At 43.6% G+C, this 27,749-nt stretch overlaps 1 protein-coding gene across 2 annotated transcripts in view; it reads right to left on the bottom strand.

The window, feature by feature from the left end:
- Positions 1-7,721: 7,721 nt before the first annotated feature.
- LOC115331978 (cytochrome P450 3A4-like) overlaps positions 7,722-27,749 on the bottom strand; it is a 54,930-nt gene continuing 34,902 nt past the window's right edge. The window contains exons 8-14 of one of the 2 annotated variants that reach the window (XM_040213158.1): positions 25,868-25,961; positions 25,107-25,164; positions 24,711-24,819; positions 21,062-21,150; positions 14,574-14,714; positions 13,312-13,477; positions 7,722-7,967 (exon numbers count right to left, since the gene is read on the bottom strand). In XM_040213158.1, the coding sequence (XP_040069092.1) occupies positions 7,851-7,967; positions 13,312-13,477; positions 14,574-14,714; positions 21,062-21,150; positions 24,711-24,819; positions 25,107-25,164; positions 25,868-25,961 (774 nt within the window). In that variant the 3' untranslated portion in view covers positions 7,722-7,850. Of the gene's footprint in view, positions 7,968-13,311; positions 13,478-14,573; positions 14,715-21,061; positions 21,151-24,710; positions 24,820-25,106; positions 25,168-25,867; positions 25,962-27,749 lie in introns of both variants that reach the window. The other variant, XM_040213157.1, reaches the window with a different exon arrangement.

A 27,749-nucleotide genomic window follows, 5' to 3' on the forward strand; every position in this document is an offset into this window, starting at 1 on the left:
TACAAAATCCGGTCTGGGAACAAACTCGAGAGGCTCCGCCTACATTCGTCTCTTCATCGAGCCTTGGGTTTGGCGGTTGTAAATTGACACGCAAAGTGAGGAACGGGATCGCCAGTGCAAAGAGGACCACGATTGAAATGCCTCTAACGGTGATCGTGAAATGGAAAGTGGAAAGGAACTGGAAGGTTAAGAACTTTGAGGTGCACCTGGGGCCTTTAGTTTCACACGGGTGCCCAAGCTGCGAGCGATATCTTCGTGAGTTCCGCCTGTGAGTGCTCCTGACACAAGTCAGGAGCAAAAAACTGTGTGGAAAACTATAGACCTATTTCTTTGACGTCATTTGCTGCAAGCTAATGGAACATGTCATTTATAGTAATCTCATTGCTCGTCTAAACATCGAAAAGTTTCTTATTGGAGATCAACACGGATTTCGTACTGGAGCATCGTGTAACACAGTACTTGTTGATGTCTTTCATTTTCTTGCTGGAGCCATTGACGCTAGAGACGAAGTGGATTGTTTGTTTTTTGATTTTCGAAAGGCATTTGGCCTTGTAGATCATGATTTGTTATTTTATAAACTTAGCTTACTGTCACTGCATAGCAACGTATTGGCTTAGATTAAAGATTACCTAAGTGGACGAGAGCAATGTATCTTGCTCGGTGGGGAAAAATCTGAGTATGTAAAAGTCGAGTCTGGTGTCCCCCGGGGCTCGGTACTGGGTCCTCTGCTCTTCCTGATCTATATAAACGACATTATTTCTGGCATGCAATCATATATTCGATTATTTGCGGACGATTGTGTTATTTATAGATTAATTAATGATTTTAACGATATAATACTTTACAGAGTGATCTAGATAAAATTTCTGTATGGTGTAAAAATTGGAGAATGAACCTAAATGTTAAAAAGTACGTGCATGTTAAATTTACTAAGAAAAGAAATCCCACTACTTCCGTGTACATGATAAATAATGAAAGAATTAAACCTAGCTGAAATATAAAATATCTAGGTGTTATGTTATCTAATGATTTAACGTGGACGGGACATGTTGAAATGATAGCCCTAAGGGCAATACGAATGCTTAATTTTGTACGGAGAAAGTTTCGGCAAGCCCCGAGGAAAATTAGAGAAACTTTATACTTTACATATAACAGCCCGTGTATGGAATATTGCTCAGTCGTCTGGGATCCACACTAAAAATATCTAATAGACAAACTTGAAAGGTACAAAATCAATGTGCTAGATTTGTATTACACTATTACGAGCTTGGAGCGAGTGTCACTAACATAAAATATGCCCTACATTGGGAGAAACTCAGTGAGCGTAGAAAATTGTTTAGGATGAAATTTTTAGGTGATATCTACAACAATAGACTATTAATTAACAGAGATGTGTTTTTACATGAACAGTTTTATGTGTCCAAAAGAGCAGATCACCCCAAGAAGATTAGACCGTATTCTTGCCGCACCGACACCTTTGCTTTTTCTTTCTTTCTGAAAACCATAGAAGAGTGGAATAGGTTGCCGAAATATGTGCTTGCGACAAATTTGGTTTTTTGAATTTTCAATTGTGTAGTGTTTTTATAGACAGTATGTTTTTATTTAATTTCATTATTAATATATAGAAAGTGTTTTTTGTTTTTTGTGTATTACTTGTGTTCTAAAACAAAAGTGTTTGTATGAAACCCACCCCCTGCAATAATGCCTCACGGCGAAGCAGTTTTTTTCTGTAAATAAAAAAAAGTGTGTCTACGGTCCTCAGCAGTTTCTATGGCTGAACATTTTAGTTGAAAGCTCATGTTTTGCGCGTATTACTTGGCGAGGTTTGTGATTAGTCTGCTACGACGCCTTACGAAAGTCGGGCTCCTGACCCGCTGAGCTATTTCCTCATATTTTCTACTTGGCCATTTTTTCATTAGGTATAAAGAAATATGAATACCCCAAAGTATCTCGGAAATGCTTGTACAATTCATTTATCTGAAGTCTTCCAGCTCTTCTTTTGTGAATGTATCTTTTGTGTTTTGACATGAGCGTTATGGTTTATTATTGAGCTGGTGGCTCCCGTTGCACTGCGTTTGGTGCATGTGTGAATAAATTACGAGTAATATTCTTATTATATTTATGCTTTGCTATTCGGTGTGTAAACTCGAGGTGATGGCCTCGTCAAAAGACATATCGGTCTCTTCTTGCCGCCCTTCGTGAACATATTTTATTTCTGTATTTATGTCGAAATAAACTTTGACTTTGGCTAAATGTTTATCTATAAACCCCTTGAAGTACCTTTTTTATAATATAAATACTTGGTATTAACTATGCTGTATAATAAGCCTATTTTATTTTTCAGTATGCATATATTTAATTTCTACACGTGGTGGAGGTTGCCAAAACAAGAAAAGAACCAGTATTTCTAGTAAGTGAAACTTTTTAGCTTATAGAAATGCATAACATGTATCGCAGTTTCGGGAGAATACACCTTACTGACAAAGTTGTTGTATTGCTGCAATATGTTCCTTACATGTATTTGTCTACTTTCCTTTCCAGCTTTTTTTCTCTCTTTCCCCTTGTTACCTTTTCCACCCACGTCACTCAATTAAGAATGATCCCTTTAAAATCAATCTTGTTAGACCAGAGATTCACAAATTAAGCCCTGATGGCTGCATGTTGTTAGCAGCAGTATATTGATATATTACACTCAACTCACACGACACACAGCACTCAAGATAACGTCTGTTAGGAATGGACATTACTGTCGCGTAGATGGGGAAAATTATTACATACCCCAAAACTTTTATTAATGGCTCCGGTATGTAGCCCGGAGACAGAATAATTCTTCGAATAGATGAGCCTAAATTGACATAGGGTTTCCAACAGAATATATATTTACTCAGGTACTACATTGGGTCTTAAAATCTTTAGGCAGCACACACTTTTCAAATGTCTAGTGTAAAATCAAGAGGGCGAGGTTTCTAAGACTAGTAATTAATAAAATAATTTCGAAACAAGCTTATTGTTGCGATATCACCCAGGGAGGTGTTTTTCTTCGATAAATTGTGCAGTAACTTTCACTGTAAAAAAATCGAAATTCCTCAGGGCAATTCTCTTTCGGATGCATAAAAGAAAAATAAGAATTTTTAAACGAAACTTGTTAAATTGTGGTGTTCAGTTTCAACCTAAAAATAAATTTTACCGTAGTATATTTTCAAGTGTTGGAAACTGTCAGTTCTAAATTTGAATCTAAATCTAAATCCCAAGTCAGCATTTTCTGAGAAGCATATGGGTTTTTGTCCTATAGCGAATAATATAGCATATCCTCAAGTTTTATATCCTGCTTGGCCTTGTGATCTCTGAACTTGCCAGAATGTAAACAATGCACTTCCAGATAGATTCACTAGATAAAAAAAAGTTTTTTTCCACGCGAGGAGACGTTTTCGGTATTTAGTCGTGTAGTTTGTCATAAATTATCCTTCAAAAAGGTGTTCGTACAGCGAGTAGCGTTTATATATTCAATATCTTGATTGTTAGAAATCCGTAGATCAAGCCCTGTCTGATAGTTATTATGGCTATTTTTTCAAATAAAAGTCAAATGTTTGAGTAAATATTTCGATTGAAAAATTCTGTCCGCTATGCGAATGATATCTGAAGAGAAAACGTAGCTTGGTATGAAAGCTAACCTAGAGATTGTATCATACACAACGAAACAGCGGTCTAGAGAATGCCTATTTAATATAGCGTACTGTTATTGGCCTTTTCTTTTCAGTAACTGTACAGTACAGCGGTTCAAACGGAATTGGTTTTGAGACAAATTACTAGACATTTTTAGAAGATGAAGGTATACAAAACAACTTTTTATCTACATCGTCAATAAAATATAAACTAAGCTGAACTAACAAATATTTTCGCGTCACCTGCTGGGTCATTTTGGCTGGCAGTATGTATAAATATATAAATAAAAATTAAGCGAGCGATTATAACGTTGTGTGTTGTTTGCTTATTTCGACGAAAGATGCGCTTCCTTGAAAAACGAAAAAATGACATCCAAAACACGATCAACTGTGGATGACTCAGGTTTCCTTAAACCAGTGGTGAACATGCCGAAAATGGAAAGTGTAGGATAAAAAGAAAAACCTGCAAGTAATTTGCCTATCTTTTGTTTGATATTAAGTAACCTTGGTTGCTTACATTTCTGGTGCGACGGTAAGTGCTGAGTGTAAATACAGGAAAAAACACACACACACACACACTTGATTTTCATTAAAAAAAGGGTCGGTACTCAAGAATTCTTTATTCATTATTTTTGCGGAAAGCTGCGAAAAATGGACTGGTTTCTAAAAAGGATGATTTGTCCCCCTTGTACTTGTATAACGTTAGTTGCTGCTCACTTCAAGATAGAAGATTCCATGTGCCATCGCGTCATCAAGAGTGTTTTCAAGATTTACGTTCAATAATTATACGTGAAGAGTACCAGACCTGAGAATTAAAATCAGAATGACTTAACTAGTGATTTACATCACGATTAAAATCGTAATTTTAATAAGACCGGTTTTACTATGATGGTTTAAATCAATGCTTTTCCGCAAAGATAATCCCGATATTTTTAACTATACCATTTGTCTAACATTTTTGATGCTTTCTGCATGAATGTTTTGTGTTTAAGTCAAAGAATCATAAATCATGGATGATATAGTATATCAGGCTAAAAGAGCAATAAGCATTCAATGCTTTTGGGAGCAGATCGGAGCGTTGTGCTTCTTTCTACCTCCACTTCGTTCGACGGTTATGTAACATATTATTTCAGGTACAATCAGAACGCAAAATAAAAAGTCAATAAACTCTATTAACTATCTAGAAAGTTCAACTGCTTATGTATTAGTATGACTGGGTTTTTATAAATAAAAGGTTTTTTAAAATCTACTGTACTTTAGGTTAGAGTAACTATTTCTTCCCCACTATTTTTAATCTGCCACGCTTAGAAATACATATAGTGATAAAGAGCGCTGTTGACTAACTCCAGTGATTTGAATCCAAATATTGTGATTTAAATAAAATAATCCCGATTTATTTGAATTTAACAATACAATCATGATTTTTCCCACTTTGAGAAACAACAAAACATTTCAAATTCGATTCAAGGTATGGCGCTTTTATCAGACTGACAATTTGCCTCTCGAACCCTGCGAGTCCGGAGTATATATAACGATGACAGTCCTAGCAAGAACAAGCACGGTTATTTACGTTTTTGTTTACTATACTGCATGAGATAGAGTACTGTTTTTTATGTGCGTGCTTTTTAAAGTCGCGTGCGCGGCGTCACGCTTATATCACCGCTGTCACCCCCTTCGCTAACGCTCACGGTACGAAGATTGCAATTTTACAAAAAGACCACTCTATGTGTCAAATATAAAGCCAACAGTCCATAAGCAATATTATAATCATCCTGTAGTCAGTCATAAAGGCTATATAAATGAATTATGACGAAGCGTACGAACACGCTGAAACATTTATTGCTTCTTATTGTAAACAGGGACGCGGGTTTGCTGTTTACGTTCGCCATTTTATTCTAAGAAGGAGGGTCAGAGGCGGGGGACCGTTGGTGATGACGTTTGAGGGTTGGGGGGGGGGGGGGGGTGCTAGTTTTGTCTTCTAGCTGGTGTTGGGTGAACGCACATTTATTTATTTATTTAATTTTTTTTTCACTCAAACATCAAGACTATATCAGTTCCCCACGGGGACTACATTAGGTGTGAGCATGCAATCGATGAATATGTAAACCATGGTAAACACGCGAAGAGGACCAGAAGTGTTTCTTGAATACCATTAAAAGCCACGTAACACTTTGAACAACCATGCAATTTTCAAGCAATAATAAGAATAACTAAAAACAAAACAAAAAAACAGCAGCCCCTGGCACCGTTAGACAACACAGCAGATACGAGTATAACTACAAATTTTACAATGTGGGAAAATTTGCGTAGCACCCGCGCTTTCTGGAAGCGGAGGCCAGTCCCATCAATCTTATGGGAAATTAAGTATACCTGTAACATTCTTCGGCATGTCTATATTTCTCGATTTTTCAGATTATTATTTCCCGTAATTTTACAAAGGCGAGACCTAATTAATCTTTTTCCATCGGAAGTATTCCGTCTAAACTCATATACAAAATTTTTAACCTCTTGTTCTTGCTCGCATTTTCACGTAGTGTGGCATATTTTCCGTTGAATAAAGCTTGCAAGGGAATCAACAAAGTCAGAATGAGTCCATTAGTTGTGCTATACACCAATTTTTGGAGAGAACATGGGCGGACAAACATCAATCCCAACTTGCAAGGACATATCCTTTCGTTTGTCGAAAGTTGCTGCGAGTATGTCTTTCATTTTGTTGTTTCTCGCTAAGTCTGTGTAAGATGGATCGAGTGTCCTAGACATCTAGATTACGCTTCCTATTTAAGTAAACAATAAGTTGTTGCATCAAGCCGAAAAAAGAGTGCAAATACGTAAGAGTATAGAGCATCAACCAAATGAATCTAATAGCTTTAAATAATATATAAGCGCAGCACGCTAAGACCCTGTAGTTTACCGCAGACTTAAATCAACACATATCTTGTGCGGGCGTATGTGTTAAAAAAAAAAAAAACAACTTTTCTCGTTTGAAAGTAACGTATAAGACCAAAATTCTCCGGAGGTTCAAGTCAAACGGAGGTTCAAGTCAAATGGAACCTTGCTGCAGTGAAACGTCGGAAACGGCACGAGGCCAAAGGCAAGATTAAGTTTCGTTGTCCCCATTTCTTTCTCTCTCTCTCTCTTTCTCTTTTTTATTTGCTCAGATACCAAACAGTCCACATCATCGTTCTTTTGTTTCTAATTTCTTTTTAATATCTCACGAGAGGCTCAACCCTATATCAGTCTACTAGAAAGTTGTGTATTTTATTGGTAACTTTCGATTGCGGCAAGTGTTTTTGACATGTTCTCAAAACAAGCTCACCACTTAAACGACTACACTTTGATGTAAAATTACTGCTGTCTAGTTCATACAAAAGATTACTCAAATTATTTAATTGAGAACAGCGCTGCTCACCACGTCTTTGCGCGATCTATTATTTGCACTACTGGGTGCGTCGAATGAATAAGCGCTTCAAAGACAGATAACAAGATGACACCGAGCGCTGCTGACAGCTGGATTATTTATTGAAAAACAGGAAGGCGAACTTCTTGTCAAATAGATGCAGTGACGGCGCACTTAGGCAGTTATTCTTGAGTCGTCCTAGTATCTGTTTCTTTGCAGGTTAGGAGCACATGGGCATCTGTCGCAGCAGATGGCGACATTGCTCGAGGGCTAATTCCTAATGATCAAGGCACGCTAGAGGGCCCTGTCATTCAATTCAATTAATTTATTTTACAACCAGAGTACAAAATAGGCGCGAGGGGACAGGGAGAAAAGCTGGAATATTGCTCCGAGGTGTACGCGCCAAGAGCTTTGCCGCGTATTATCGTCGACATTTAGCATGCTGGCCCATAGCCTCATGTATAGGAGGCTATGTCTGGCCACTGACAGCATAGAGATCAACTAAGGATGACGTACTCTGAAGATGTTTTCCACAGACGTCGGGTCTATTCGGCGGATTGGGGGCGTGTGGGGGCTGAGGGGGATTCATCTCCTGCCTGTATTGTTTACTTTAAGTTTTTTTGAAGGTCTAAAGGGAGGGGAGGGAATTAAAGCCCCCCCCCCCCCCCCCCCCCCCCGTCCTTTGTTTCGACGCCACTGGTCTCATATTCTAGGCTATAGTTGTGGAGGCCCGATGGACGGCTTAATTTCCTTCGCGTTCCTCGTGAGTCTTTTGTTTCTAACGCTCCTCTTCAGTCGAACACCGTTCCGTTCGACGTGGCAGATGGTTTCACGATGTTCTCAAACTTGATCCAGATTTCCGGGTTCTTGAAATTCCTCGCGATCATGTGTGACTCTTGGCGTCCCCCCTAGAGCGAATGGAAGTGCACAGAGATTAAATGAAGGTACCTGGCCCGGGCAAAACGGTCAGTTTTACGCGAGCCTCAAACCGCCCAAGTTTTTCCGCAGCTTTACCTGCTTCATAATATTCAGAATGCTTAAAATCTTTTCTAAAGGATACACAAAGATAAAAAAAAACGAGTATCAAAGGAAGAAAAAAAAAACAAGGCAACATGTTCTTATTTTTTGTAGCATGTCTCCCGTTTTTTGTTTTTTTTTATATGAACGGTGCTAATTATGAGGAGAGATATACTTGTAAAAGTATGACTCGTTATACTTTACTTTATGACAACTCTAAAGACGATCGAAAACCTTTCCTCACCTCGAAGATTTCCTCGCGAGGCATGTTTCGTTCAGTCTATATTGGAATGTTTATTCGAATAAACTGAACGCCAATATACGTTACGAAAAGCTTGGGGATAAATTTCAGCGTGTCTTGCTTCGGTCGGGGTAAACTGAGGCCTCTTAGTTCTCTATGATGCATGACTGAGCTCGGTGAAAGCTAGATATCTAGTTAGGCTTAAGAAACGCGTGGTTTTTCATGTTCTTGGCCCTTCTAATGGAGCTGTAATGATACGCTCGGGACTCTTCCCGCCTTGTACGGCAACTCAGGTTAATATTTTCGAATTAGGGACTACAACTGTTCTCAGCTCAGTCAGTGTACCCGAACTACGAGGTATAAGTTTTCTCTCGACATTGTGTGTAGTTTTATAATTATCGCGACTCAAAGTTTGGTTTCGGGCGTCTATGGCGAAACCAAAACTATCTGCTAGAGAGGAATGTCAACACTGATCATCAGCTGTACGCAACGTTATTAGACTAGCTCAGTTAGTGAACTGCTCATAGACGCCCTGCATGCACGAGCAGAACCCACCCTCACTCACCACGACTCGCCTGGCGTCGCTCGACGCGCCGCACGGTTGCTTTGGTTTCTGCAGTGTATCCTATCGGATACGTTCGTTTCGAAGCACGGCATCTAGATGGCGTTTTTGCTCTGCTCTCTGCAGCTCTATGAAACGTACAGTTATAAAACGAGAATTTAGATGGCGCTTCGAACGATGGCAGGTGGATTGAAGTGATTGAGGGGGGCTACCCCCTTCAGCCGGAGTTCCACAACTGAGGTAATCTAGTAACGTTGGCTGTACGGGCGCGACATGACGTCATGATGGTGCTGCGGTAAGCGCGTTGCCCAGTGTTACATGACCAAAAGCTAATCCGTTTGCCACCCGCCAAAAGAGCACCTGGTCCCGTCTGTAATATCGGTTTTAGTGCAGTACTATCGTGGACACTGTTAGCTATAACACGGCAGCGGCGGCCGTCCCGTACCCCCAGCGCTCCATAGCAGGCGCCGTCCGAAACTCCGCGCATGCGCCGTGCGGAGGACTCGCTCTTCCCTTTTGCGAGCACACCCTCGCTTTACCGTCTGCTAGGCGCAGAGAAGGCGATGCTACAGTGCTGCTCGTCGGGTACCCTCGCTATAGCGAACTGGGCTCTAACTCATTTTCAACCGGCGATTTGTATTGGGGCAGATTGCAGAGTCATTAGGGCATAACCCCTGTTTAAGATTTTTTTTTTTGCTTTGTCAGAAACAGCATTTTTACCGATATGCGTTCGCAAACCAGTATGAGCGCAGTAGGTGTGATACAGAAATAGACTGTTATACTCCATTTCACCTTAACTCCGACCGCAGCGTACGCTTCAAAATGACAGAGCCAATCAAATAGCGGCAAAGGTGCAACGTCACGGAGTGCATCCCCGGGGGTCCCAATAAAGTGCAAAAAGTGCTTGTGTCGCTGCTTGGTGGGTCATATCGTCTCGTAGCGTCCGAAGCACTTAGACCTAAAGTGAAACGGATGATAACTGCAAGTTTTGTCTTATAAAAAAATGTAATCTACCGTGATGTTACATTTAGTATACGATGATTATCCTTAGCCAGCAGAGTCAGGGAATCAACCGTGGGCACCTCATACGCGGCGTTTCGCTGAAACATGTTCAGCGAAAATTGGCGAGCGTTGTGGCGTCGTCTGCTCTGTGCCTAGCAGACGACACAGCGAGGGTGTGCTCGCAGGCGGGAAGAGCGAGTACGCCACACGGCGCATGTGCGCAGTTTCGGATGGCGCCTGCTATGGGGCGCTGGGGGTACGGGGCGGCCGCCGCTGCCGTGTTATAGCTAACAGTGTCCACGATAGGTACGCGGATTCACTTTGACGTAGTATATATTGTCACGGGTGGTGGCCAAAAAAAAAAAACAAAACAAAAAAAAACAATAAATAAACAGGAAGAAATAAACGTTTAATGTGGCGAACTTGTGCCAAAAATAAAGAGGGTACAAAAGATAATAACAGAGCGTCGCAGGCGTCGAAGTCGGCGTAGCAGCAGAGTCGAACGCTGGGGCGAAACTGACTGCGGCTTGCCACGCGGAGCCCTTTTTGTACACGCGGGGACTTCTCGAACCAATCGACCGTGGAAGGTTCGCGCGTCGAACATTCTGACCTCGAACATTCAACAGAGTTCTCGAATTTCCGAGAACAGTAAACTGCAACAATAAATAAATGACATGTCGCGACCAGGAATCGAACCCTGGCCTACTGCGTAAAAGGCAAGCGCGATAACCGTCACGCCACGGGCGCACTGCCTACATGGTCAGCTGCGCTCGCGGCGATATATCAACTGTGGTCATATTTTGTGCCACCAAAACCGATCCCAGTCATTTCTTTTTGGTTTCGTTTTCGACCAGAGTTACCTTTTAAAGCTGGTGGTGACCGACAAAATCGCCGTACGTAGAAAAGCCGATCAGTGCGGGGAGAAGATTCAACCGTCGCGCCCCAAGCGGAGAGAACGAAACCCACGGGGTCAACAACATACATTATTTGTTTCTATTTGTTACGCTGCACCAACACCACCTAGACAGAACGCCTCCACATGGTCTCCTCTCCCTCTATGAAACGTCATCAGAGTCGGATCGCGCTCCGACCTTTGACGCCCTGATTGGACACGAGCCCCAGCCGAACACTGACACAGCACTCGTGCATGATCTCACGCCTCGATCCATCCGATTGTGATGACGCGTGCGGAGGCCTTCTGTCTAGGTGTGGTTCGCTGCACTAGGGCTGACGTAACTAAACGCTGCATAAGTCTGTCATTCAGTCAGTGCAGTTTGAACGTCTTAGCTGAACACTGACGCAACAATTTTCAAGCGGTGGCCGCGTTTGACCGATGTCGATGACGAATCCTTTCTACGGGGCCTTGTGCCAGAAAAACAACGGGGGCTCCGTGGAAAACAAACTGCTCATAGTTCCGTCGTCTATACGGAAGGACCCTCCGCGAATGACGAGGCAGCAAACACCTAAAAGGGGTCCGGTCTTCAACACACTAGATAATCGCGACGTGCGATCACATCGCGTTCGCTGGCACGAGACGACTTTCCCGCCCCCCGCCATTGGCCAAGCTCCCCCCCCCCCCCCCCCCCTCGTCCATTGGGCCAATGTGGTCCAATGAGTGTTCTTCATATTAACGGCATTAGCGCACACGTATGAGGAAGAGAGAAGGGACAGAAAAGAGCGCTACTCACAACTGTATTTACAGAGATGAAGAAAAGAAAGAACATCGTCCAGCTCCCCATAAAGATGAAAAAGGAAGAAGAGGAAGCAGAAATATAAAACAGGAATATAAAACACAAAGTCGGGTGTTCCCTCGCGCGCACAGGCTTAATGCACTGGTTCTTTGATTAAACCCTAAAACCTTTTTTGGCTGTGCCTTCGTTGTCGTGGTGCAGGGTGTGTTTGCCTCAGTCTTCGCTCGCGCCTGGTCACCCGTGTCAGGGGGGAGACGAACACATCATCCATGGTCGGCTGCCGCTGGGTCGTCGTGCCTGATGTCTCGCGGCACCCGTGACTCATGCGAGTTCTGCATCAAGAAAACGTTCTCCAGTTTTTAGACCTTTCGCTTCACTTAGGTGATACGCATGTGTGCTGGACGTACTCTCCACGCTCTAAGAAACGAATTTTGGATTTCAGTTCGGCTCACTCTAAGATCGTCAAGAGGGGCATTGCTCTGACATGTTTGGGATCCGCGCTCAAGAAATCATGTTGCCACACAATGGAAGCCAGCTTCTCGATGCAGGTTGAAAGACTCAGAAAAGCCAGCTATCCGTTACCACTACTGGCTAATGTAGCGGACACCTTGTTGAAAAGGGCAAAAGGCCTCCAAGCCAACAAACAAGATGTAGGAAAGACAAGACCGGTGGTAATCCCGTACCTTCACAAGACGTCACACAATTTAAAGAACGTGGCAGGTCGGTATGGGGTCCGAGTGGTATTTTCAGCCCCGCAAAAAATGAGCAAAATTTGCTCCATAGTCAACTCGCAAGCCGAAGGTGCCACAAGACAGAGGTGCACAAAAAAACATGCTAAACCTTTTGTTCCGTGCACTTCAGGCGTGGTATACAAGATTCCACTCTCCTGCGGCAAGGTCTACGTAGGGCAAACAGGCAGGTGTCTTAACGACCGACTTCGCGAGAATGATTATTCTTTGAGAGCCACCAGTGGGAGGCCATCTTGCAACACATTGCAAGGAGTGAAATTGTAATCCGCTGTTCGGGGAAACAATAACCCTAGAGAGGCACAAGGATAAAATGACCCGCGAAGTGGTAGAAGCCTTCTACATCATATCCGCAGCTACTAAATGCATTAGTGTTGCATCGGTAGCCTTGACAAGCAAGGAAACAGACTTTTTAAGACGGACAATGCAGAACTCGCATGAGTCACGGGAGCCGCGAGACATCAGGCACGACGACCCAGCGGCAGCCGACCATGGATGATGTGCTCGTCTCCCCCCTGACACGGGTGACCAGGCGCGAGCGAAGACTGAGGCAAACACACCCTGCACCACGACAACGAAGGCACAGCCAAAAAAGGTTTTAGGGTTTAATCAAAGAACCAGTGCATTAAGCCTGTGCGCGCGAGGGAACACCCGACTTTGTGTTTTATATTCCTGTTTTATATTTCTGCTTCCTCTTCTTCCTTTTTCATCTTTATGGGGAGCTGGACGATGTTCTTTCTTTTCTTCATCTCTGTAAATACAGTTTGAGTAGCGCTCTTTTCTGTCCCTTCTCTCTTCCTCATACGTGTGCGCTAATGCCGTTCATATGTGTAACTACCAACTAGCCCAGTTATCAACCCTTTTACAATGAGTGTTCTTCTTTTTTTGAGAAAGTTTAGAGCGAGTTGGTTTCCGTGTGTCTGATGACTGAGGGAGGGAAATTATAATTGGCGCTGGATTCTTTTTTGATAGCTTTCAAGACCCCACACTGACCGTGTGCCGCGTCTCGTCCAGCACCAGTCGGTACTCGGCCAGTAGACGGGCCAGGGCCAGCACGATCTCCACCTGGGCGAGCTTCATCCCAACGCAGGTACCCAGGCCGTTGTTGAACACCTGCAGGGCGGCCGTGTCCTCGGCACTCTTGCCCTTCCCGTCGAATCTGCAAGGATGGGTCAGATTCGCGGTGGCTACAGAGCGCTGGCGACATAACAAAACTCCTGACATTGTTCTCTGTCCGATCATTCGCAACGCGAGCATCCACATTTCAGTACTTCAACCGGTATAGTCTTCCCGCGCTTCGCAAAATGGGTGCCGAACCTCACTGTGCAATTTACCTTTTTGTGTAAGTTTCAGAAGTGAAGAGTGCGCGTGCGCAGCTTTGATTGGTGCTCAAAACGCGCAAGCGCGCGTGCGGCCAGAGATTTGACCTTTGCCTCCTCTATACTCACAAAGCCTGCCAGTTCGACGGCGGAGCCATAGAGTGCCCGGTCGCAGATTTGGAGCGTGAGGCTCTGGTAGTAGAGAACATTTCTCGGGGAACCTGGCATTCAGCGCAAAGCTTTTGCAGCGGTGTGGGTCCGAAACATTATTTTCAAACCCGACGAGAAAAAAAGCGTTAGCTCGAGGAGCGCGAGGAGCACGAGCGGACATTCCGTCGCTCGGCAGAAGTGTGTTTCGGCGTCTCGCCGCAGCGGTGCGCTCGTTGCATGACTGTTGTCAGCCGCTCCACCTTTTCACTTTCGGCGGCCGCGTCTTGTGGCGATCTGCCACGCTTTTTCAGTATAGAGGAGTCTATGATTTGACATGATAACCACGAAAGTTTTTGGTCCGCCACCTGGCGTCGCTAATTTACGTGCGTAGCTTGAACAACTCTGCGGAGTAACCAGCATAGTGTGGCAACTCAGCTGAACCGGATAAGATGCCACACCGTGCTGGGACAGTGTTGACTCACTGTCTCAATCATACAATCTCAGCAGAAGTTCACGCTGGCGTCCTTTCTCTAATAGGAGTACTGTGTTTCCGTTATCCACGTTAGCTAAAGTTCGTTCCTCAATCTCTCTCGGTGTCACTAAATGTGTTCCTTCCTTGGCGGATAGAACCGAATGTCCATTGGGGTATGGCCCCTCTCGTTGGTTGATAAGATTTAATTGGTGTTTGGGGTGCATTTCGGTGCAACGTGCGTTTGTGCACTTGTGAGAGTTCGAGCATCAACTGACGCCGCATCGAGATCCGTCAATTACGAAAAAAGGGGCCACCTTTCGGGATCGAATAGCTCCGGCTTGGAAAAAAGGTCCGGGTCATTGTGGAGGTCGAAGGACGGCACCACGACGGTCACTCCCTTCGGGATTGTCAAGCCCTTGTAGGAATGCTCCTGGCCCGTGATGCGCGTGTTGAATCTGTAAGTGATGGGCATGTGCGTCCGTGGCAACAGTTTTAAATCGTGCCACGAGCAGCGGACGTTGGGACGAGTATACTCTCAATTGAATTCCCACAGGATCAGACAATTAAGGGCCGCCCACAAAACGTTTGGACAGTCTATGTTACTTCCCGATGTCCGTGATCAGAACTTGTACAAGGTTTCCCTTAAAGGGATGGTGAACCGAAATTTGGATTTCAGAAAAAACAATGCAGGAGATGTAGGCGGGACGCTACAATCTCTACAACACTACTCGTAAGGCGATATCTCGAATGGACGGCCGTATTTTGGGAAAAAGAGGTCGAGATTGAACCAGGCCGACGAGGCCCGTGACCGTGACGATACCTAGTTTCCTCCTCTCTTCGCTTCGCTCTCTCAAGACCGCGAGGCGCAGAAGTCGCGAGGCCGTTCCCCCTCCTTGTCGGAGAAACATGAAGTGAACATTTCTATCAAATGCGCCTCCTTTTCTTGAAAAATACAGTCATCCGTTTGAGATATTGCTGTATGAGTGATGTAGCATCCGGTTGCACGCTTTCGCCGTGTGTTTTGTGGAATCCAGATTGCGGTTTAGTATCCCTTTAAGGATATCATTGTGCGTTGGCGGTTTTCGAAATATTGATTACGACCGCTTTCAGATCACTCTGTTTTCCTGAATTATAAGGTATATATTTTTTGTTATTGTGTGTAGTTGTATAAATATCACGGCTCAAAGTTTGGTTTCGGGCGTCTACGGCAAAACCAAAACCATCTGCTAGAGAGGAATGGCAACATTGATCATAAGCTGTACGGATGCGACGTGGCGTCACGTTGGTGCTGCGTTACGCGTCGCCTACTGTTGCTTGAATAAAAACCTAAAAAGCTAACCCGATTTCCACCTGCTAATGAGCAGCTGGTCGCACTTTTAAAATCAGTTTAAGTGGAGTACGCGACTTCAATTTGACTGAATATTTCGGCTGTAATCATATTTCGTGCCATTCGAGCGCTACCAGTAATTTATTTTGGTTTTGTTTTTGACCGGAGTTTCCTCTTTTAATGATTCCCATGCATTCGAAAGCCTTACAGCCTACCCAAAGCACCTGTAACCGTCCAACATTCAACCATAACAATGGGGTTCCCTGTTTTCGGTATTTATCGATAAACCCCGAGGAGCTATCGCCAAGCAGGTTTGGAGGAAAACTGAGAAATCCCGAATAAGAAATGTCTGTGTGTAGAAGATAACCCAAGCTTCGCGGAAAGAAAAACATCATGTTTAGTGCAGATTGTTGGGCTAGTTGGTACTGGGAATTTGACGTCATGATGGCGCTTAAGACGAGGACAAAAGGGAGACTAGGCAACACGGAACGCAACTTCAACTGTTTATTTGTCTGTTGCGGAAGGCGTTCTCAGGGGGCTGAGTGTTCAAGATAACCCTTGTTCGGGTTTAGTTAAAGAGAAACAAGTTAAACAAAAAATAGCGGTTGTCCAATATGTGCACAAAACTGCGCACAAACTTAAAAAGCAGATAACCGAGCGAATACGAAGGTTGTTTTCTCAGCTCCGGAGAAGCTAGGCAGGTTGTGCGAATGAACGAACCCCTTTCGCGGAAGCCCCCTGTGCTGTGGCAAGAAGCAAGGAAACCCGTTTGTCGGTTGCGCAGATGGAGTCGTGTACGTGATTCAGTTGTCATGCGGTAAAAAGTACATCGGGGAAACAGGCAGATGCCTAAATATAGGTTACGAGAGCACAATTTGAATGTTAATAACCACCGTGACGGTCATCTTTCAGTTCATTGTCACGATTGTGGATGCAGGCCCTTGTTCAACACGTGCGCGATTCTAGCCAGACACAATGATAAGACGGTCAGGGAAATAATAGAAGCAGACTTGATAAAACAGTCTGGAGCACAATGTGTCAGCGCTGCCTCTATTGACCTGTTGGACAAGAAGATAGCGTTTTTTCGAGCGACGGTGAGGCCTGGGATTGGCTGAGGTAAAGCGGTTTAAGTGTATATAGTCCCCCCCCCCCCCCCCCCCATTTTTTTTTTTCAAAAATAAACAGTTGAAGTAGCGCGCCGTGTTGTCTAGTCTCCCTTTTGTCCTCGTCTTAAGCGCCATCATGACGTCAAAATCATGTACAGCTCCACTTTGTGCGGAGCCCGAAAACAGCACGCGCTGAAGTGTTTGCGATGCTGCTTCTTTCATCGGGAACCGCAGACGTTGTCGCGCTTTGTTCTCTTTATCAACGGCACTTATCGGTATCGAGATAATTTCCAAGTATTTGGCTCGCGCGCATGTTCGCTAAGGGTTGGGAAACCCTACGTCCCTATCTAGTTTTTGTTTCCACATACGCCCCCGTAATCGCCGACTTTATTTTTTTATTATTATTTGTCCGGCACTGAAGATGGACACAATAAAACACTGAATCCACTGGGAAATAAAACAAACCGAAAGAAAAACCCCTAGCTCAAAGAACAATGAAACCGCATAAAGCTGGAATCCCAAACGTAACGCACCTCAGGAGCAACCTAAATTGTATAGGTATCGACCACCTACAGACCGTGCTAGCGCGTCATACAAATCATTGCTTGAAAGGCGAATAAAATGGCATGCCGTTTTCGTGCGGAAATGAAACAAGGGCGATTGAAGGTAGTCCAATAGGTCGTCATTTGAAATGTCTTGAAGACCTCCTGCCACGATGCTACGGAAAATAGTTCGCGGGAAGGCACGAACCGTATACAGCCATCGGCACTGTCTCTCATCAACAATTACTATGAAAACTTTAAATTCTAAACATAAACAACGACGTTATCAATTGGATTTCTTCCTTTCTAGGTAATAGCGAACAGTTTGTGTCAATCGACGACACTCCCCCCCCCCATCCCATCCTATTTCAGTAAAATCGGGTGTACTGAGTAAAATCGGGTAGTCGGGCGTCGTAGGACCCTTGCTTTTTCTGGTTTACATTAATGACCCACCTCCGCTAATTTCGTCATCCGTACTTTTTTGCAGACCATCGTGTAATATACCGCCGAATTTTCCTTCCCAGTCACTCGGAAACCCTCCAACGAGGCATAGGTTCTACCGGAATGGTGCCTAACTTGACAAATAATATTAATATCGTGAAAACTAATATGGTATCTTATAATCGTTCACAAACATATATTACATCCTACTCTTGCAACTCTGTTGCTATTTCACCTGTCCCCTCTTATAAATACCTAGGTATCACTTTCACGGAGAACCTGTTTTTGAATTCTCACATTGATAACATATTTAACAAATCATCTAAAACTCTTGGTTTTCTTCGGAGGCGCTTTTGCCAAGCCCGACAGGATGTAAAGCTAATAATGGCATACAAAATCCTCGTCCGATCTAGACTTGAATGTGCAAGCACGATATTGGACCCTCACCAATCTTACCTGATCAATAGGCTAAGTAAATTCTAAACAGGGTAGCGCGATTCATTCATCGTAACTATTCTTTCAAAAGCAGCGTCTCTCAACTTAAGGGTCTTTTAAACCTAACTTCACTCGATGTACGTCGCAAACTATCTCGTCTTTCTCTATCTCATGAAATATATTATAACATGCCATCTTTCATGCTGATGTACTGGAAGCCTTCCACGTATATTTCCCTACGTGATGATCATTCATTGAAGGTTGAGCCAATATTCGGTCCCATTAATAGGTCAAAATCGTCACCACTTGCGCTGTCTATTTCAAACTGGAACTCCCTCACTGACGATATTGTTAAAAAGAAAGATTTTTCTGTATTTCGCCAGAAATGTTTCATTGTACTCACATAATTAACAAACACTATAGTCTATTGATCAGGTAAACAAACCAGATTGAAATTTAGTCACAAGAAAACCTTCTTCAGAATAGTCAGCATCAAAGCCTATAAAAACATGGATGTTCACTGAGGTCCCATTTTTTCCTTCTACGGAAAACGATTAATAATTTACGTGCATTTTGTTCTTTGTAAAACCTGTTGCATTGTTAATGCACGCAAGCTTTCGCTAGATGACTTCGTGTATATAGAATAATGTATGGCAAGGCGTTATTATTGGACTAAAAAAAAAGCACGCACACAAAAGCAGCGTCACGAGAATACATCTGCGACAAACAGGGACGACAACAAAACTAAATGTTTAATGTCTTCAAATTTCAGGGTTTACTGAGTTCAGCTCTCCTAACTTCTTTTTAGCACGAGGAAGAATTAACAGCCTCTCGCATTATGATCGATGACGTTGAGCATGTTCGTACTGCGGAATTATTTTCTGACACTCGTATTTCGTCAGCTTTGGGTGCACCTCAGCGATATCGGCGGAATTAGATTACTGTCTGCCAACATTGCAAACGCTGATCTTGGAATGTTTTCATAAACGTTGGCAAAGGAATTCACACGTCAGTCGTTACAAGTTGTTTTATTCCCAATTCGGTAGGTTTTAGAACTCATTGATGGGGAAGATTTTGTAATGGTTTTCTGGCACTATACCTGAAGATAAATACCGGATGGTCTTACCATGGTATACACATTTCTTATCCCTATCTTTTTTTTTGGATATCTCTGGGTATACCAACGCACCTCGGTCACTCCAGTTGGCAAACTTAAACGAGACGCAGGTCCCCTTGCCCCATTTAGGTTTGTTGAGAGTTAAATGAATCATCGTCAAGCATGTCGCCCACAGGCCATAACGCGTGAAATTAGACGGTTGTATCTTCGACAAGTAGAGGATTTCATCTGAAATAAAGAGCACATCTTTTTTGCCGGATGCGCACCTGCGCACACATACATAGATTCGTCGAACTCAACACAGGCAACAACCTTGCGATGAGCAGATGCTCAAAGCACTGGCACGTGAATGTAATCGACTTCGCTGGAAAACGCAAACGGAACAATAAAGCGTACAACTCTTTGAAATAACACAGTTACAGCTTCCACATATGGAGAATTGACTACGACATAAAACGCATCTGTTTTAATTACGGTACACTTACGCACACATTTATGGATTCGCCTGAACAGAACAAAACGCCTTGTAATTAAACAGACGCTTAAAGAACGGAATGTGGATATATAATCGACTCTGCATAGAAAAAGGAATGCGACAACTGCGGCCATCCTTCGAGCCGGTTTTTTCCCACACGTGCGTTTCCTGCGACCAAACAATGCCCGATCATCCACTTGAGAGTTCAAGGCTACCAACATGCCTCGCGTTGTCTCTTGCAGAGGACATGTACGGGGCTAAAGGCTTTGAAAAAAAAAGAAGAAAAAAGAGCCTTAAAGACCAAGTGCGCGACGAAGCGTAACGCGAATTCTATGCTAAATTTAGAGGGCAAATGAAATTAGCGTAAATAATAGCGCAATAAAATTTCCCAGCTAGATGCAGAAGCAAAACGTTTCTTGCTAAGAACAGCAGGAAATTAATCAATTTAATTTGTATATAATTATACACTTACTCATCAAGTGAAAGTGCGGAAGACACGCACTCTTACTTCGTTATATACATTTTTTTTTACTCTGTAGCGTCCCCCCTCCCCCTCCCCCTCCCCCCTCCCCCCAAAAAAAGAAAAAAATGAAATTACCCTGATACCTGCGCCTGAGGGCCGGAGCAGTAACTCCACGAGGTGTGTTTGGTGGGTTTCGAGCTTTGGGAGTGCGTTCTTCTCTACTTCTTCTAAATTCCATGCTCTGCAAACGTTTCACTTCTATACACCTGTTTGGAGCTCATGAGACAGGCACAGAATACCGAGACCTTGGGCTGTGGAGTCGTCTGGGACGTCTGTTGCTCCTCAGAGGAGAGCTACTGCGCACGCAGTAGCTCTCCACAGCCCTGTCGACAAAGATGGCGGAGCGCAAAAAGGCGATCATTGGAACTGGTCTATACTCGCTCACACGTAGACATTCTAAACAAAATATCTACTGCTTTCTTCATGCTCCTGCAAAGGAGAAAAGAGCCAATGGCTACGATTTAAAAAAAAAATAAAATAAAGAAGAAAGAAAACCAGAGAATTTAACAAATCCAGAAGATAAGCTCGGTCAGAAAGTTACCTTTGCGGTGTGACACTGAACATGACGCTTCACATGTGTCACGACGCAGACTACACTTTGACATGTGGAACCTTTTGGCCTCCCCGTCGTTTACCGAGCCAGCAGCATCATAAACCGAAGCGCACTCAACGAGTGTTCTGAGGGAAAGTACTACGCCGAGCAGCGACCGTGGCATCTGAGGTTCTTGGCGCGGCGACTTTCCCCGTTCAGTACACCACCGCCAGGTGAAGCGCAAATGGAGCTTAAGTGGGCTTCGCGGCGGGAACAAAGAGAGCAGAGGGAATCGAAGACTCACCCGAATGCAGACGACGTATAACGGAGAGATTCCAGAAGGACCTGCTTCAAATACCGCATGGCCGAAATGTTGTCGAAAGTGAGCTTACCCTAGAAAACAAGTTTCGATGTTATGTTACGCACAGAAAACAAACAACGATACTGAAAGAGTGTGTTTGTTGCACGCAAGTATCCTTGTTTGAAATGCGATAACATCTTATTCAAACCCCGCCCCCCTCTCTCTCCTCCCCTTGAAAAAATACTGCGCTCTTTTATGCGAAACAAAGGCACCTGCGCGAGATAGTTGTAAGTTGATAAAATGAGACGACGGAACAAAATCCTTGAAAGACCTCCAAGGGGAATTGAAGCCACAGCCCCAAGATTACAGCGCGATACTTGACCATAGCGGTAGCGGTGAAACTTTTATTCTGAAGCGGTAGTTATTCGTACGCAAATGTTTTACCTACGCTATTTTTAAGAAATTTGCGATGTATAGAAAGATTTTTCGCCGCCTTTGCGTTCCTCCTCATAAAATTCATGATGCGCTGCGCGAAAAGTCGGCACCAAAGACGAGCATAATTAGAAAATGGCGGCTTCCTCAGGACTGCGGCTGCTTGGTCGCCGTCATTGGTGCAATGTCGGCGGCATCCTCCCAACTTCAGTTTTGAATAGGACGACGTTGCATTCCTATATGAGGCGCACGCCACGAAAGGTTTGGAAGGACTGGCAAACTGGACAGCGATCGCCGTTAACTTGCTGTTTGCGACGCGCCAACGCTTCTCGGCGTGTAGGTATAAGAGAGCTCTAGCTATTGCCAAGGCGCCTTGAGCGGACACAACCGGTGGACCGCTCGCGTCAAATTCTTACAATTAATCAATACTTGGCTTTTGCGTCGCTGTGGAGAAATCCTATTCTAAAACTATCCTCCTTAATGTGCGCTCTAACGCAAGTGCTAAAGTTACCGCTAACGTGCGCTAAAATTGTGTACGTTTTTCTAAAAATATCTAGTAAACGCGGCAACATTTCGTTCGCCAACCGACAGCCCGGATCCTGCAACTGACGCCAGCGCGTAGCTACTCCTGCAGCAAGAAGGCTTATGTAGAGCAAGTGCAATGAAACTCAAGAAGCTAGCGCGTGCGTCCGCAATTATGCAGTGATTACACCGCTTCTAACAGAGGTGCACTTTCGAAACGGGTCATAGTACAGGGTGTACTCCCCGAAATATTTTCAGGGTGTTTTTAAGCGCAAAAATAAACTATGCGTCGCCCAACGTTCCTTCTCTACCCAAATGTAGCGTTAGACGTCAGAACCATAAGCCAAAGTTCCGCACTAACCGATATCCTATGAAAAAGTTCTGCTATTATTTGAAACTTCCAATGGAAAAATGGAGCCAGTCTTGGCCCGTCTTCGGTTTCTGGGGCCATAGAGCTCCATGTATTGAAGAGCTGCGTCGACCGCCATTTTCACATTGAACACTGTCAATGCAACCACTTATAACTTTTATTAAGATGGTGAAACTTTGACATCTGGTTCGGACCCCTGGCGCTACATATTTGGGTGGAAAATAAGCGTTCGGCCGTGCGTAGTTTATTTTTCGAGTGAAAAAAAAACACCTGAAGATTTTGTTTTTGTGACACCCTGTATATAGCACCCATGGCAAATATCCGAAGTACATTGTAGGGACTATACCTGGCACATGCAGAGAGGAAAGGGGACATCTTGGGGACCTGAGACTTACTTCATAGAGGTATGGAGTGACGGTATTTAACAACGAAAATAAGGAACCCCTGAAAACACATTTTGCAACGCATTCCAATAGACAATTTACAAGAAAACACGTCTGTAGGTATGACTTAAGGAGTGAAGGAAATATCTATAAAAGCACTACGAATATATATTAAGAAAAGAGACAATAATTTTGCAATTATGAAACTCCAGGCACAGTAGGATTTTAGTAGAGGTATGAAGTAATCAGGGGTATATGGAAATTACTGATTGCGCCTGGACTATTTTTTGGCAAAGGGGAGTTTTCTGCGCAATGAGGTGAGACGTTCAATCGGGATTGTTAATTAGAAAATGAAGCAAGGGCGGATTGGGGATTGGCGGCAACGTAGCAAAATTCCCATCAAATGAGGAGGTACAGGGAGACATGGGTCTGTCATCCTTTCCAAGCTGAAAGGCAATAAGTAACGTAAAATTTGAAGAAAAATTAACTGAAATGGAGGGTGCTTGTTAGGCACGAAAAGCATGGAAGCAATTTGGCATAAAAATGTTAATAGAACATTAACGGAAGGAACCCGAAAGCTGACTTTTAAACACTTACGCACTAGTATCGGGGAAAGAAAAGTAGTTTAGTTAAATAAAAAGTAAAGAAACAAAAAAAATTTAAGAGGGAAAAAATCGGGTGTATCAGTACGTATACAGGTTGTAAACCATGCTTCACGGATTTTGGCCATGCATTGGCCAATGGCTGGCGATAACTTTTTGGCCAATTTCCAAAGGGCCATTCATCGGCCAATTCGTGGCCGATGTCTGATGGCCAGTGGCCAATAGCCAGTGGCCAGAGAAAGGCCAGTCATCGACCAATGCATGGCTGGACACTGTCTGGCCACTAGCCAAATGACCCTCGCCAGCCGTCGGCTAATGATAGGCCAAATTTGTGCTGCTCGGGAAAACAGCACATTTGAATGGGAAAGAGGTTTGACAATTCACGGGGAAGCTCTGTACAGTTTGAGGCGAGAAGGGGAGTGCTATTAAGTGCTAGGAGATACATATACGGCAAAAGTTGAAAAGATAGATATGTGACCGTACGCCTTGCCGTAGTGACCGCGAGACGCTAGAACGTTTGTCTATTAAATGCACGTCCTGCCCTCTATAAATAACGGACTTGGCGGGAGCGCTGAGCTTGCTCCTGGCGAGGATGACGGGAACGGAGGAACGAAAGATTACAATAAAAAAAAGGAGACGAAGGTTAGTCAAGAATCACTAGAGAAGGGTTACAATACTTAACATGCGTCGGGTAAATGATTTCACGAGAGCCAATATTTATAGCAAAAGTTAATGCGGATGGATGTAAATGTTTCTAGGCTAGGCGGCGTAAGCTATCGCCCGATCCAAACGGGTATAGCCAATGGCATCAATGCATTCATTCATTCTATGCTAGAGGACATACGCTTGCTGGAAAGGCTCTCGTCTTCAAAACGCCTTGCAATTAAAACGGGTGAACTGAAGGGGACATTACTAAATAGTCTTGGCAATCTACTGAGGCGCAGAGTGTTCGTCGTACGAATGAGACGACGGAAAAGAGAGAACGGCCTTTAGTTAAGGACAGAAAGGGAATATGTGCTCGCTCTGCTACAACCAAGGGCGAAGTGAGGAACGAAGAAGTGCGCATTTTAAAACATAACTCCATTTTAAAAGCTAGTTTTCGCAGGCTCATTTTATAATGTTGTTTTCAGGAATAATTGAACATCTCATTGATAGTCCATACCGATATGGTGAGAGTTTTATCTCAGAAACTTGTATGATGTCGTTACTGACGGAAATACAAATTATGTTGCTCGCAAAATATTTTTAAATAGTGCAGGTGGGGTCAGCGTTCTCTATAATGCAAAACATTTATAAATTATTTGGATGTGTTAGGACTAAACACAAAGAAATTCTGCCCTTACATCTCGAGCCAGTGTAGCTTCGACTTCTGCTCTTGCCTTCTTCTGAATATCCTGGTATTTGGCCAGAAAAAAGGCGCATGAACTCAATGCTTTGCAGATTGGAACACTCCTGAAATGATAATTTCTTTTTTTTAAATTTGATTATCTGCAACGCGGTTCCCAAAAAGGGCAGACACAGCCTACAGATGGAACAGCAAATGTATGTCACATGAATGAGTCGATATTCTGAAAAAGCCTTTGTAGAGAGTCTGGTATATAAACATCTAATGATGCACATTTCGAATTTTTATCGATTCGGAACTTTTGAAGCAGAGGTTAGTACATATTTTACCAAAGGAGCTCAGTAACTTTGGTAAGATGCCTTTTTGTTTCCTCGGAGAGTGATGTCCGACTTACCCAGCAATAAGGATGATCAGGGCATTGGACTCCATTTCGGTGTCGTACCGGAATTTTTCTTCTGGAATATACGAATGGTTTCGTTAGCAAACAGAAGCAATTCGCCCTGCAAGACCTCGAGAAACATTCAACTTCTTTAGTGTGGTTAGAGTGTGGCTAGAGTTCTTTTGCGTCGTGATAAACAGCGTCAGCCGGAGTGGTCGCCGACATAGAGGAGCATTGACTGCTACGGCTACTCGATTTTAGAGCGCAGCTCTTAGGCGCCCGTTTCCGGCTTGAGCGGCGTCGCCGTCGCCGTCGGCGTAACCGCGCGATGACGATGACGATGAGGATGACGTCATCATGATGACGATGACACTAAATGTTCTGCTAAATTTAGCGGAAATAATTTCTTCGCTAAATCTAGGGAAAACATTTTCCCGCTTAATTTAGCAGAAAAAAAGTTCCCCGCTTAAGTTAGCGGAAAAAAAATTTCCCCACTAAATCTAGTGGAAAAAATTCTCCGCTAAAGTTAGGGGGAAAGATTGCCCCGCTAAATTCCCGCCAAATTTACACGCGATGATTTCACCAAAGATGTGCATTTTCTGTGACTTGCGTTAAGCAGACCTCGATCCACACCCATGTTAGTAGTGGAAGACTTTCCACTTTTTTTCCTTAGTACCCTTTCCTCCTCCTCCTCAAGAGCTGCGATATAATTCGGCGTTACAGGGGATTGTAAACGTCTTTCATTTTTTTTTTACTAGTACGTGTCGAGTGCTTACGGTTCGGCGCATCGTTGGCTGGTTGAGATCCCGGCTGAGCCTTTGCCTCGGCGGCCGCGTGAAGCATCAGTGTGACGAGGTCACTCTTCTCGGGCTGTGGGAACCACGTCGTGAAAAAGTGGGGAGCCTGGTTAACCACTGCGGTAGTCACCTTAGCCCTCGGAAACTGCGGCGTGTATGCTTCACTGCGACGCTGTCAAATCACCAGTCACCATTTTAATTTACGTTCACACTCTGAGAAGTGAGATCGGTATCACTCTCGAAGCTTGCTAAAAGGCATATTTGGGCTCGTTGGTTGATGAGCATCTTGGTTAAACTTTTTCGAAGTGGGACAACGACATTTTTATCCAAAGACAAGGAGCATGCATTGGTTCCTGCATCGGACCGATTACGAGTGATCTTTCTTTAGCCAATGATGACAAGCTAATTGCAGATTGTATACAGGGCACCAAAGTGGCAGAAGTTTTCATATTTTTAAACGCTTATATAGTTTCTGTACACTGCAAAAAAATTAAAATTTGTATCCGAATTCACTCGCACTTTGAGCATTTTTAAAGACTGTCTCGCACGCTTGTAACTAACGCATGAATTGACAATTTCATTAGATTTTAAGACCTAGGCTTGTATTTTTCAGCCGGGCATGAATGCTGAGCTTTTGAGCACAGAAGTAATGAGCCGATCCTCTCGTTCGGCTGAGCGCATTCAAAGTTCCTGAACAGAGGAATTTTGAATTTATGCTTTAATTCCACCCTTTCTAAAATTTGTTGCCACAAAATGTCGAATTGCTTCTTAAAACAAGTAGACAGGCTTGCGATTGCCGGCTACCCACAGATGAGTATAACTTCAGTCGCCGAAAAATTTCGGAATAACTTCAGAAAGCGTTTAGCCAATGACGAATGCCCAAGAAAACGTAGCAAAAAAACGTCCGTCATTCCGTACTTGCACAAGAATTCCTATAATAAAAAAAAGACTGAAAAAAGAACAGAAGTCGAAATAGCTTTTCGTGGTCCAGAGAGATGTGTACTCTGTGCAGGAAAGCGAACAAGATCGGTGAAGATAGGAAACATTGCACAAAAAAGCACCGGCACCATGCCGTTGACTGTCAAGAAGGTGTGGTGTATTCTAATCCTCTCTCGTGGGACAGGTTCTACTTCGGACAGACCCGACGGTGCATTAATCACCGATCAAGAGAACATCGGTATAATGTAACAAAACAAATCTTGAGTTATCTGGGAATTCACTGCTGTGACTGTGGATGTACCCCCGACTACCAAAAAAAGCACAATTCTTAAAAGAAAATGTGATAAACTAACTCGAGGTGTAATACTGTCAGATCGGTTATCACGAAGTCGATTGGGAATTTGATATGACTTCGTTATACCCGCTTCGTCGTTATATCTGTACTAAAGAAAAATAACGCGCATGAAAAAAAAAAAAAAGAAGAAAAGAAAAGACAATACGGCACGTTAGGGCACATGTTTATCATGTCTACAGAAAGCGGTCGAGGCTTCCCTGCTGGAACTCTCTGTTTGATCAGAGCCGCTTCTCGCCAACTGCGAGAAGCTCCGATCGAGAGAAAATCGTGCGAGCTATGTACGGACCGCGTCCAAGCTTGGAGGACGCTTACTCATGGGTTTGAATCCCAATTAAAATTCTTTAAATTTTTCTTATACGGAACTGAATTACTTTATAAAGTGAAATAAACATTAAAAATAGAACTAAATGAGAACTCGTTGGGTAGCTAATGAACTGATTTCGGATCTTTTCTTGCGGCCGCCATGGCCACCAACATGGCCCCAGGATAAAAATGCTAACACAAGCTCTCTTTTTTAAAAATTCTGGACCTAGAAAATGACAGCATATACAAAAATACATAATGATT

Source organism: Ixodes scapularis, unplaced genomic scaffold, assembly GCF_016920785.2.
Source record: "Ixodes scapularis isolate PalLabHiFi unplaced genomic scaffold, ASM1692078v2 PGA_scaffold0__279_contigs__length_252992795, whole genome shotgun sequence".
Classification (NCBI taxonomy): domain Eukaryota; kingdom Metazoa; phylum Arthropoda; class Arachnida; order Ixodida; family Ixodidae; genus Ixodes; species Ixodes scapularis.